Source organism: Heteronotia binoei, chromosome 15 (assembly GCF_032191835.1).
Source record: "Heteronotia binoei isolate CCM8104 ecotype False Entrance Well chromosome 15, APGP_CSIRO_Hbin_v1, whole genome shotgun sequence".
Lineage (NCBI taxonomy): Eukaryota > Metazoa > Chordata > Lepidosauria > Squamata > Gekkonidae > Heteronotia > Heteronotia binoei.
Window position 1 is genome coordinate 24415015 of NC_083237.1, and position 13527 is coordinate 24428541.

The 13527-nt window shown below is 47.5% G+C and overlaps 1 protein-coding gene across 3 annotated transcripts; it reads left to right on the plus strand.

Moving 5' to 3' along the window:
- The first annotated feature begins 5447 nt into the window (after positions 1-5447).
- Positions 5448-13179, plus strand: LOC132584103 (sulfotransferase 2B1-like). 3 transcript variants are annotated; one of them, XM_060255898.1, is made up of 9 exons: positions 5448-5848; positions 6376-6486; positions 8850-8955; positions 9720-9868; positions 10188-10396; positions 10579-10705; positions 11770-11864; positions 11987-12167; positions 12485-13179. In XM_060255898.1, exons 4-9 carry the CDS (start codon positions 9724-9726, stop codon positions 12622-12624), a joined length of 897 nt encoding a protein of 298 aa, XP_060111881.1. In that variant the 5' UTR covers positions 5448-5848; positions 6376-6486; positions 8850-8955; positions 9720-9723; the 3' UTR covers positions 12625-13179. The 3 variants fall into 3 exon arrangements, with proteins under 3 accessions (XP_060111881.1, XP_060111880.1, XP_060111882.1); XM_060255897.1 differs by lacking the exons at positions 5448-5848; positions 6376-6486 and adding an exon at positions 5902-5993; XM_060255899.1 differs by lacking the exons at positions 5448-5848; positions 6376-6486; positions 8850-8955 and having other exon boundaries at positions 9746-9825.
- The last annotated feature ends 348 nt before the right edge of the window (positions 13180-13527 follow it).

Sequence of the window (13527 nt, forward strand, 5' to 3'; positions counted from 1 at the left end):
ACCCCAGGAAGATTATCACCCTCCCTGCATCACTGTGGGTGAATCAGTTCTGAAGACAGTCCAGCAGTTCAGCTACCTGGGGTGCATCATCTCCTCCGATGCCAAGATCGACAAGGAGATTGACAACAGGCTGGCAAAGGCAAACCGTGCATTTGGCCGACTGCACAAAAGAGTGTTGAGCAACAAGCATCTGAAAAAAGGCACAAAGATCAATGTTTACAAAGCGGTTGTGATGACAACCCTCATCTACGGCTCTGAATTGTGGGTTTTATACCGTCATCACCTGCGACTCCTCGAGCGCTTTCATCAGCGCTGCCTTCGCACCATCCTCAACATCCACTGGAGTGACTTTGTGACCAACACTGAAGTCCTCAAAAGGGCGGAGGTTACAAGCATCGAGGCACTGCTGTTGAAGACGCAGTTGCGCTGGGCAGAGCATATTTCTAGGATGGAAAACCACCGCCTTCCCAAGATTGCTCTGTATGGCGAACTTTCCACCGGCCATCGAAATAGAGGGGCACCAAAGAAGAGGTACAAGGACTCCTTGAAGAAATCCCTTGGCACCTGTCGCATCAACCATCACCAGTGGTCTGACCTAGCCTCAGATCGCAAAGCATGGAGGCACACCATCCACCAGGCTGTCTCTTCCTTTGAGAACACACGCATAGCTGGTCTTGAGGACAAAAGGAGATTGAGGAAGAATTGCACTGCTACAGCACCAATCCCAAATCAGACTTTTCCCTGCAGCCACTGTGGCCGGATCTGCCTGTCCCGCATTGGTCTTGTCAGCCACCAGCGAGCCTGCAACAGATGTGGACTACTGCACCCTTCTTAAATCTTCGTTCGCGAAGTCAAGCCGAGAGAGAGAGGGACTTCTACTCCAAATGGCTAGAGGTAGGCCTCCACCTCTTCTCAGGTGGCATTAGGGTATTCGCCACACATGGCCTCCCAGACACGTTGGTATCTGATAATGGGACGGCCTTCACCTCTGCCGAGTTTCAGGATTTCTGTGGCCAGAATTTAATAAAACACACAAGGTCAGCCCCCTTTCACCCAGCCACAAATGGCCAAGTGGAAAGAATGGTGCGGGCTACGAAGGAAACGCTCCGTTGCATCATATATGGGGAGTGGAGAGCACGCCTCGCCGAGTGCCTCCTAGCGCAACATTCCACCCCCAGTACGGTCACCGGCCGCAGCCCAGCAGAGCTTCCCATGGGCTGGTAGCTGACAACCCTCCTAGATCGTATGCATCTGGACCACGTGCCCGACATGCAAGAGGTGCCAGAGGCGGTCTGGGGCCCCCAGGGATTCGACACAGGGGACTTAGTGTTTGTCAAAAACTTTGGTGGGGGGGCCAGCATAGATACCAGCATGAGTATCCCGAGTACTAGGGCCGTCATGTATTAAGTCACCTCAGAGGGGGGATTCACAATAAGGCTACACATTGACCAATTACGTGCATGAGAGGTGCCCGAGGGGAAAGATGAGGACGAGAACGCAACCTCCCCAGCTCCTACTCTTGGCGAAACAACCCCTGAGCTGGAGGAACCAGAAGAGCCAGCAGCTACACCCGTGCCAGAACCAGCGGAACAGATGGGACCACCATCGGCGCCAGAAACCTCGGAGGACTCAGTCCAGCCAGCGGATTCCCCCTTGGCACCAGGGCCTCCGCCAGCAATGCCTGAAGCAGAAACCGTGTTGCTACCAACTCCTGCGCTCAGGAGGTTGATGCGAAAGCTCTGCAAGCCCGCGTACCGCGTACTAGGGGCTTGTGAACTAAGGGGGGGAGGGATGTTATGTATGTGGACTCAAGGGAAGACTTTGGTGCTTCCACCTGGCTCATTGAAGCCATACGGACTGAACTTGGGGACTTGGGAACAAAGGGCTGTAGGATTCAAACCCCCGTAGCCCAGGACCAATCACAAGCCCCCACCTGTTTGAATGACCCAAAACCGTGCTTGCATGGGAACCCAGAGATGTATATAAGTTCGGCCTGTGGGCCCCAAAACCAGTCTTGTACTGTGATCTGTTACTATGTGATTCCCATTAAAGAGCTTGTTATCACTTACTCCGAGACTCTGCCATGCATAGAACCCACTATATTATACATAAAGATGAATTTTTTAGGTTGAAGATGGATTTCTTCATCTTCAGTTTGGGGTAGTGGTTAAGTGAGTGGATTCTTATCTGGGAGAACCAGGTTTGATTTCCCACTCCTCCACTTGCAGCTGCTGGAATGGCCTTGGGTTAGCCGTAGCTCTCACAGAGCTGTCCTTGAAAGGGCAGCTTCTGGGACAGCTCTATCAGCCCCACCCATCTCACAGGTTGTCTGTTGTGGGGGAAGAAGATAAAGAAGATTGTAAGCCACCTTGAGACTCTTGAGATTCAGCGTGAAGGGCGGGATATAAATCCAATTTCTTCTTCCTGTGAGGAGGAGTGGTTAGGGTATTAGTCTAGGATCCCAGAGATCCTCCCCCTTCTATGAAGCTGGCTGGGCCTGACCTAAGTGGATCTGTCACATATTCTCTACCTCACCTACCTCACAGGGTTAAAACAAGGAAGGGACAGTCATGGATGTCACTGTAAGCATTGTAGAGAGAAGGTGAAAGAAAAAATGTATTAGGTATAATGCAAATGTATTAGATAGGAAAACTAGTTGCTAGGTAAAGATTTTCTGTTCCTTGGCTCAACCATCAACCACAAGGGAGACTGCAACCAAAAAAATCAAATGGAAACTGAGACTTGAAAGGGCAGCCATGAAGGAATTAGAAAAAAACCCCTCAAGTGTAAAAAAGTGTCACTGAAGACTAAGATCAAGGCAATCCATATTGTGGTATTTCCCATTCCTGGGTACAGGTGTGAAAGCTGGACAGTGAAGAAAGCTGACAGAGAAAAAATGATTTCTTTGAAATGTGGTGAGGAAGGAGAGTTTTATGGACCATGCAAAAGACAAGTAAATGAATTCTAGATCAAATCAGGCCTGAATTTTCCCTAAAAGTTGAAATGATTCAACTGAGGCTATTGTATTTTGGTCACATTATGAGAAGATAAGAGTCACTGGAAAAGATAATAATGGTTAGAGGAAGAAGAAGAAGAAATTGGATTTATATCCTGCCCAATACTCTCAGAATCTCAGTGGTCACAATCTCCTTTACCTTCCACCCCCCCCCCCCACACACAACAGACACCCTGTGAGGTAGGTGGGGCTAAGAGAGCTTTTACAGCACTTGCCCTTTCAAGGACAACTTCTACGAAAGCTATGACTGACCCAAGGCCATTCCAGCAGGAGCAAGTGGAGGAGTGGGGAGAAGTGGAAGGCAGCAGGAAACGAGGAAGACCCAGCCTGAGATGGACTGATCAGTCAAGGAAGCTGTGGCCCTCAGTTTGCAAGATCTGAGCAAGGCTCTCATTAATGGGATGTTTTAGAGGTCAATGATTTATAGGGTTGCTGTAAGTCAGAAGAGACTTGACAGGACATAACACAAACACACAAACAAGGCACTGATGTTCCTCAATGTGGTTGTACTCTCACGTATACAATCATGCTGAGGGAAAAATAAGTTAGTGTGTGTGAACATGCCTTGACAAACTACTAGTTCCTAAAGACTCTGTGGCCTTGGTCAGGGGACCAAGCCCAAAAAGAAGCAAACATAAATATTGTGTTTGGCGACTTCTTTTGGACACTGTCCCAGTTTGTTCTACCAGCACTTAGATAAGTGACATTAAGGGAGAAAAGTGGGCCTGGGGAAAGCAAAGTCACTTCTGAGAGGCCAAACTCTGCCTTCTGGTTAAGGAAATGGCAGTCTGCTGGGGGTGGTGGGAACAGCTATTCTGGAACAGGAGGACTTGATCATGTTTCTCTGTCCCTCCCTAGCCTTGTTACATCACTTGTAGGGTAACTCAGTGTTCAGATACATAGAGAAGCAGCAAAAAGGTACACTTAAATATTGTAATTTGCACATTAAACCACACCCATTGGAAGTGTCTTCATCCTGCCACACTCTCCCTGCCACGCCTCCAGAAGTGACATCAGCAGGCCATGTGCCTGCCACATTTCTAGACGTGATGTTTCACTGGAATTTACATAAACCAGCCACTCCCCACCACCACATCACCAGAAGTGATATGCATAGGCCACCCTCCCTCCCCTCTTGTGTCACCAGAAGTGTCATGATCATGTCACTTCCCCGTCTATATCTGGAAAAGATGGGGACACCTTGCATATTAATTGAGCAATTTCCATATTCAGCTGCACCCCTTCCCTATCACTAGAAATGATGTGTCTAACCCCACCATCACCTTCCTTTCATGTCACCACATGTCCTTTCTCCACTGCCAACCCCTGCAGCACCAATGAACTTCCACTTGCTGCAGCCCACTCCATAAATGAGGGAACCACCCCTGGGAATGTCCAAGTATGACTGTGTGACCCCTCTAGCAACATGCCCAGTCACCCCGAGCAATCGCAAATGGTTCGGACCAGTTCCAGATTAGGTGATTTTAGGAAAGATGTGCTGCTCAGGCTCTTGATGAGAACATGGACACTCTTGTCAGGTACCTGGAATTTAATATCCCAACAGCATCTAAGATGTACTTTGGCAGGGTTGTTTCCATGCATTGTATTTATGGGACCCCCAATGAGGAGGCTGAGATGCACAAGCACTCTATGACTCCAGAGGTAAATGGCCTGACAAACATAGAAAACCCAAGGCTATCATCGTGGGGAAGCCATTATGGTGCTTTCTGGCCCCCTTGCGGATGGGATAGACTTGGGAATACCCAGGGATTTTTTTGAGCAGAAACGCACAGGAATGCAGTTCCAGCTGGCTTGTGTCAAGGGGTGTGGCCTAATATGCAAATATTAGCCTGCTGGGCTTTTTCTACAAAAAGCCTTGTGTAAAACAATGGTGACGCAGGAGGTGTGACCTAATATGCAAATGAGTTCATGCTGGGCTTTTTGTACTAAAAAAGCCCTGGAAATACCCAACCCACTGTAGTGTATTTACTGGACCCCTTCTGAGGAGTTTGAAAATGAGGGAACTCCAGAGGACCAGGAGAATGAAGAGGCCTTAAACGAACCCCTGGAAGTTGAAAACACAGTGTCAAACTCACAACTAACCAAGTAAAGCAGTGTTTTGTGAATGGGTGTATAATGAAATCAGGAGATGGCAACTGAGGAAGCCTTTTTCACTGAACAATTTCGTTATTATTCCGGTTGGCCAGCTTGATGAGGACTTTATCGAGGCTTTTGGCAATCTGCACATTGGTAACCGCTGCTGATGTAAACCTCTCTCGCCTAGAGTGTTTTTGGAGCTGCCTTACCCCTTGTAACAAGAAGCCGAGCTCCACGCGCATCTCTGCGGTGCCACCTTAAGGCTGAGGTTCCCTAGTAAGGAGGCAAAGCTTCGAAGTTTATTCAAAGGGAAGTCCCGCCCAGTGCTGCCTTCATTGGATTGGTTATCGCAAAATCAGGACTCCTGGGTCCCTTGGGAATGAAGTGAAATTTAGTAGGTTAGGAGAAGGGAAGGGCTGAGAGCCGCGATTTCTCGCTTCTCGGGGAGGGAACGGAGGTTTATTAGTTTGAGAGGCGAGAAGCGCCGGGAAATCGCGTGGCTAAATAGATGCCGGAACAGCGTATGTACTGTGAGTGAGCCTTGTATCGGGAAGTCGTGGGTTCAAATGATGCCTCAGCCATGAATTCAAGTGATCCCCGTAGGCAGCTCTCTGTGCCTCACCCCCCTCCCCCGTATGGGGATAGTAGTACCTTATTAGGCTGTTCTAAGGATTGCAAAATAATGCATGGGAGTACATTGAACTCTCAAAAGCCCTGCATGTCACGATTCGTGAGGTGAGAAGGGAACTCAGTGGGTTAAAAGGGAAGCGGGGGGGGGGGGACAAGTGTGGGGAGAGACTCCTGGGAGTCAGAGTTATTGGCTGGGGGAAGGGAGGAGGGAAAGGGAGAGCAATCCTTCTCAATGAATGCGAAAGCCGGGGTAAGTGATCTAGCAAGATAAAATGGACCGCCCGGTGGGCTAACACACCCCCCCCCCCAAACACAGCTCTTCTGGTTTTAGCAAAACAAGCAAAAATTCTGTTTTTTGGAGAAACAAGCAGAAATTCAGAGCAAGCAGAAATCTGTTTGCTGTTGTGCCACCGCAAAAGGAGGGGGGCACCTGTAGAATTATTAGGAAAGGAGGGGGGAAGGCAGGGAGGGGACCGAACTCCTGTGAGAAGACCTTCCTCCTCCTCCTCCTGCACTCACCTTCCTCCTGTAAACTAGATTGGTCCAGCAGCATCACTGGGATGCGTTACGCATGCTTGTGTGTTACTTAATCTCTTATTGCCTGGTTACACAACACTCCATGATTTTTTCAGCCTGAATTCCTCTCCATTGAAAATCCTCTTCATTGTGTTTGAGTTGGCATTGGGTGATAACAGAAACCCGCTCAGCAGCAGCCATCACTCCGCAGTGGCTTATTCACACATGTAAGTCAGTTATAGCCCAAGTGTGGAAAGCAGGGGGGGGGGGGGGGGGAGAGAAGAGAATCCCGTTGGAAGAGGAAACAAGCGCCCATAAGTTAGACTGATAGTTGCCAACAGTGTTCCCCCTAAACTGAGTTAGCGTGAGCTGGCTCACAGATTTTTAGCCTCTAGCTCACACATTTTTGTCTTTGCTCAGGAAAAATGGGCCCAGAGCAAACTAATTTATGCAGCAGCTCACAACTCTCATGCCAGGAGCTCACAAAGTAGAATTTTTGCTCACAAGACTCTGCAGCTTAAAGGGAACAACTTGCCAACTGTGTTCCTGGCCTCTGCTCCTGTGCCCTTCACCCCTTCACTCCACTACATTAGGAACGTTTTTAGTGGGCAATAATGTTGATTTTTTTTTTGTGTGACAGAATTTTGGATTAAGGGAGACTCGATTATTTATGTATCAAATGTTAGTAAAAGCAGACTTTGGTTTCTTCCCATGATGCTCTGCACTATGTCCAATGCCTCTCTTTCTAGTAGCTGGCTATGAACACCATAAGTTCTTTTCCCACACATAGCTCATATTCCTTTAACCAAATACATTAAGCTGCAAGGCTGACTATCTAGAGATTTTTGTTTATACATCAAAGGCTTTTCACCTGACAACCTGCTGGTGGGCAGAGGCTTTTCACCTGAATGTTAACCAGTGTTCCCTCTAATCTAGCTCACAGTTTTTTAGCCTCCAGCTCACATATTTTTTTCTTAGCTCAGGAAAAATGGCCCCAGAGCAAACTAATTTATGCAGCATCTCACAACTTTAATGCCAGTAGCTCACAAAGTAGAATTTTTGCTCACAAGAATCCATAGCTTAGAGGAAGTGTTGCTGTTGGTGGACAAAGTTTATGCTTTTATGGTGCCATCAAGGGAAAGGGTGTGGCTACTGGTGCCCTCATGACATTCCCACAGGAATGCTTGATGTATGTCTTTATATCTTGCAAAAAAGTATAAATATTGTCAATGTTCCATGTCCTTTTGGGGGGCAGTGAAAGGAGGACAAGGAAATTCACTTTCTTAGCTTTGGTTAAGCAGTGTACACTGTGTTTAAGTTCTATCCTCTGAGCTTTTCTGTTATTTTGCTTAAGGTTCAGTAAAATAGATTAGTACATGCTTGTGTTCTCCTCTTCTCCTACCAAGACTTGGTTCTAGCCAGATTCCTGTCCAGCCCAGTGAACCTAAGTAAGACTGGGAAGCCTGGTGACCAAGTGGAAGCCTGGTGACCAAATAATATTTTTTCCTAAAACATTTTTGCTTTGAATAGCCTCTCTAGTTTCTGCATTATTTCAGATAAAGGCACAAGAGCAGGGCAGTCCAGAGGGGTTTTTTTTGGGGTGGGGGGGTGGGGAGTGTCATATTGTAACTTAATTAGATTGACAAGAGCTAATATTTGCAGTCACTTTGGTAGAAGAAGCAGACTCTGTTTTAGAAGGCAGGGGACCAGGATATGGAAGAGTTTGGGCACCAAATGAGACAGAGTTGCCATCCTTAAGGAAGAGTTATTCTTCTACCCAGAAAGATGTGCCAAAGCTCTACTAGAGAGCCAGTTTGGTGTAGTAGTTAAGTACCTGGACTCTTATCTGGGAGAACCGGATTTGATTCTCCACTCCTCTACTCGCAGCTGCTGGAATGGCCTTGGGTCAGCCGTAGCTGTCATAGGAGTTGTCCTTGAAAGGGCAGCTGCTGTTAGAGCTCTCTCAGCCCCACCTATCTCACAAGGTGTCTGTTGTGTGGGGTGGGGTGGGGAAGGTAAAGGAGATTGTGACCGCTCTGAGACTCTGAGATTCAGAGTACAGGGCGGGATGTAAATTAAACATCTTCTTCTACTGTCAGTACAGAAGTCCTCTTGGCAAGAGAAAAGAAGCTGCTCTTGCTGAGTCACCTGAGAAAGGACAGTTGCCCATGTAGTGAGTTACCCTAGCAATGGGAACCCCTGATTCCAGGGTTGTCCAACAAAGTTATCCAGAGCAATTACAACTGGGGGAGAGGGAGAGGGCCCTCTCCCAGAAAAGGAAGAGACTAGTCACAGTTTAATTCTTGTGCAGAGTGCAATGCACACTGTCTCCTACTTAGGGAGAAAAACAGTAGTCTTCTGAGGTAAACAGTTCAGCACAATGTGCTTATTTGATCCTTACATGAAGATGTGAAGGGACAGTTTGAGGTAAGGGACGGAGAGAGAATTGTGATCACAGAACTTGGGTGTATGCCTGGCTTCAGCATGTGAGAGGCAGGGAGAGCTGTCTGTAGAGAGATGTGACCTTGATTTGGTCACGCTGGCTCCCTTTCTCCCAAGAAACAAAACCTCCTTTTGTACTTCCCCATAGCCAGTGGTCTAGATTCTACTGCAAAGAACTAGGGTACGAGAACTAGGAGAGGAGGCCAGAGGGGATCGACGAAGCAAGCTCTGCTGGGAATCCAAGTCTGGGAGAGGTGAGTGGTTTATCTCCGCATCAAAACAGCAAAGGGAGAAAATACAGGGAAGCACAAAGAGTGGGTTGGGTGGGTCTTACCATGTAACAGCAGAAGAGAACTTTGGCTTCGCACAGCTCCCTTCGTACAAGAGCTACTGGGCTAATTTCTTTTTTTCATTTCCAATCACTATTGCAGTATACAAGACTCTCAGGGCTATTAGATGCCCTCATTATAGTGCACTTTGGAGATGCAATATGATTTGATCAAAGAAGGTCATTACTGGGGGGGGGGGGACCTATGTCTTGTGTGAGTGGAAATACAATCAAAGTTGACTTAGTGCAAAGACTACTTGCAGCTAATGTCTTGTGTTCCTGTTTGCCCAAGAACAGAAATGGGAATTCTGGATAGGACCTTTGGAATTATAGCTCATCTCCGGACTAGAGATCAGTTCCCCTGGAGAAAATGGCTGCTTGGGAGGGTGGACTCGATGGCATTGGATCCCACTGAGGCTCCCATCCTCCCCAGGCTCCATCCCCAAATCGCCAGGAGTTTCCCAGCCTGGATCAGGCAACCCTGCCCCACCATCTCCTGCCATTGGCCAGGGGTGTCCTAGCAACCCTATGTGGGATACAGCCCTATCCCTTCCCTGCCCGCCCCCATACACATCTCCTAATTGTTCTTTTCCCCCTTGTTGAGGGTGGGATTTCCTTTTCCCTTCTTCCCCAACTCTGGGAAGTGTAGGTTTTATATATTTTTCTACCTTTCTTCTCCCCCAACAAAAGACCCATGGCGGGAGAGGCAACAGGTGCCATAGAGTATGGTGGAATCATCCTTCCAGGCATTGTCCACACTGAGGCAAGTGTTCGGTATGCTCATCGGAGCTTTCAGGTGCGCGACAGCGATGTCTTCAACCTCACGTACCCCAAATCTGGTGAGATGCCCTTTGTGCCTGCCTTGTTTTCAGGCCTGAAAAGGGGAAGTATTTCTTAGCATTGTGCATGGTAAGGCTGCACAGCAGTTAGGAAATCCAACAGGTGATGCTTTTCTAGTAATCTGGGAAGCAGCACCTGTTGAACTGCTGCACATCAAGCTGCTGTCAAAAGGCAAAGGAACCTTGCCAACCAGGAAGCAGGCGGTAACTGCAACCTGGATGCATGCTGGAATGTTTCCAAAAAGCTGTGGATGCTCCTTTCAGATTCGAGGCAATCAGTAGAGAATGTTTTTTCCCCTTGATTCCCCCCCCCTCCCAGGGACTACCTGGATGCAAGAAATTCTCTCCCTGATCTATAGCAATGGGGAGCCTACACTGTCGCAGTCAGTTCCCTCCTGGGAACGGGTCCCCTGGATTGAACAGAAGACGGCAGCTGAATACTTGGAGAACCGGCCTAGTCCCCGTCTCATCACCTCTCACTTGCCCCCCACAGTCTTTCCAGAATCTTTTTTTGCGTCGCAGGCCAAGGTGACTCTATGGGTGGTCTATAGTGGGGCAGGGATGGGATTGCATAGACTGGGAGGCAGTGTGGATTGGTACCCCCTCCCGAAGCCTGATTCAGGGCATCCCATTAGTGAGCGTGCCTCCTTAGGGTTTAGCACCACTGGAATGAAGTTGTTCCAGCCCCCAACAACCTTTTCTCCTCCCAGGCCATTTATACTGTCCGAGACCCCAGAGATGTCTGCGTGTCACTCTATTATTATGCCAAGATGGCCTCATTTCTGGAGCACAAGGAGGATTTCGGCGAATTCATCGAGACGTTTGCTGCAGGAAAAAGTACGCTGGCCGAACTAGTAGCCAGGAATCCAGAGTTCTCTGGGGAGGCTGCAAGACAGAGCATTTTCGTCTGTGTGTGACAGAAAGAGAATGGACAGAAGTGATTCTCTTTCCCCTTTCAGTCCCACAGTGTGCTCCATTAGCCGCTTTGCCCTCTTCGTACTTGCTTCCTTTCCCCTCTTGTGAAATAAAACTTGACAGTTCTGTACTATTTCTGATGAAACCTGCCGATGGTTTCTTAGTAAGTCATGGGACTGACCTACATACAAGAAGGGCACGATGCTGTTGGCAAAACTGATTGGTTTGGTCTTGCTTCATATTCACCTATTGTTGCATTAATAGCTGAAGCAACCATGTTGTCAGTCAGTCAGTCAGTACCTTTATTGGCATAAAAACCATGTTATCTTTTAACATTCAGCATAGTATCAGTTGTGTCATACGATTCTTTTATGAACTAAGTATTCTTCAGATGCATTTACACTAAGGATGCCAGCCTCTGGGAGGGACCTGGAGATCCCCTGGAATTACAGCTCATCTCCAGACTGCAGAGATCAGTTCCCCTGGAGAAAACGGATGCTTTGGAGGGTGGGCTCTACTAGGGCTTTGTACCTCACTGAGATTCCTGTCTTCTCCTGGTTCCATCCTCAAATCTCCAGGGGTTTCCAACCTGGATCTGGCCCCTACCCTGTCCCCATCGCCGGCTGGTGGCAAAGGGTGACTTGGAAACTCTTAATTTATACCTTGCTTTCCCAGTTGAATTGGTACTCGAAGCAGCTTGTAATTGAAATCTGTTACATATTTTTATTGATACTGTGTAAATCTGCACTCAGCCTGGCCTTGGACTGTTCATTCCCTGCTTGTGTCAATTAATTGGTGGTTGAACTTATGGGCTGGATGCAGCACAGTGTCTCTCTTGTGCCCATGGAAAGGCTGCAACTAGATCCAGCCCTACAGTTCAAGATTTTAGGCAGTTAAGATTTTAATCTTGTCTTTAAAATTTCCATTCTGCTTTAAAAAGAAAACCTAGTGAAAACAAAACATCTTCTCTTGAATCTGCATCCCAGTTCTGTTTGGTTCCTGGTTTGATCACGTCAAAGGCTGGTTGACTTACAGAAACCGGACAAATTTTCTGCTTCTGACCTATGATGATTTACTGCAGGTGAACAATATTTTAAAAAAATCCTTGCCCCTCATTCCCTGCTGCCCTGGGTCAGATTCTCTGGCCATCCAGGCCTGGCCTCAGGCCCTCTAGCTCCAATTCATGGTTTCCTGTTTTCCCAGAACCTTCAGGACACCATTCTCCGCATCTGCCAATTCCTTGGCAAAGACTTAGATGCCTCCGCTGTGGACTCTGTTGTGGCAAACGCCTCCTTTGAGACAATGAAGGGCAACAAGATGGTGAATTACAGCCTCGTCCCTGAAGATATTATGGACCAAAAGGTCAGCCCCTTCCTCCGAAAAGGTAAAACTGAAGCTGGCAGGTAAAGAAGCACTTTGTGTCTGGGGCAGTGATGCTCTGTATTCTTGGTGCTTTGCGGGGTGGGGGGGACAACAGTGGGAGGACTTCTAGTGTCCTGGCCCCACTAATGGACCTCCTGATGGCACCTGTTTTCTTTTTGGCCACTGTGTGACACAGAGTGTTGGACTGGATGGGCCATTGGCCTGATCCAACATGGCTTCTCTTACGTTCTTATGTGAATATCTGCAGTTCTGAGTTTTGCTGACAGGTGGTGCTACTGTAGCACAATGACTCTCTTCCCTGTTTCCCTTACTTTTTAGGCATCTCTGGGGACTGGAAAAATCACTTCACCCCAGAACAGAGTGCTGCATTTCATTGTCTCTACCAGCAAAACATGAAGGAGGTGGACATCCGATTTCCCTGGGATGAACTCCAAAGCAAAAGCTATCAGGACCCTTGAGTTTTGGAGAGGGAAAGATCAGGACTGCATTATGCTACCTACTATTGCTTCACTCTTTGCCTTGAGGACTAGCTTCCTTCCTTTGATTTGTTAGCGTCCACTCCTTCCATGGAAGGTATGGGAATGTCAACCATAGGTGCTATTCAGATCCCAATGCAAGCTTGTACTCTAAGCTGTGAGCAGTATGAAATAGAAGAAACCCAGAGGATTTGTTTATACAGTCAGAAGAATGTGGCAACACTTTTCTAAGAAATATGTAGCAGTGTTTGTGTCAGGAAGACAAATTTGGCTGCACTTTCTTTTTGAGATGCTGGTTTTCTACCGGCAGAGAGTTTTCATGAGAGAACATTCCTAAGGGGATAATTGAAATCCTGGGTGCTTGCTTTAGTCTATTGTCTTATATAATACTATATTTTTAACATTTTTGGGCCTTTGTTTACTGGCTTATCTGCTTTTTATCATGAATATAAAGCAAATTTTGGGGGAGGGGAGGCATTGACAATAGGTGTAAAATGTTGCCTCCCCAAACAAATAAATAAAACAATAATTGCTCTCCTGGCTGTACACTAGATGGAGCCTTTGCTTTAGGCATAATTAGGGAATGGTGACGGTGAGATAGTGGGGCTACTGGTACTACACAAAGGAGAAGGTAGTTTTAAACTGGTTTAACTCTCCTGGCTTTCTCTGAAGAATTGTGGGAGCAATACCTCCTTCCCCACCCCCCTAAGGCCTGTCTTGTGTGAAGGAACGCCATGACAGTTAAACCAAGCTAGGCCTGGTGCTCTATGTGAGCCCTAAATTTCTCATAAAGCTGTACTTTAGCATAAGCTTTGGGCCATCTGCCCAAATCTGAGGCCTAACAGTCTGGCCAAGCCTCAGATTGACCCCCAAAAACGTAGGGGT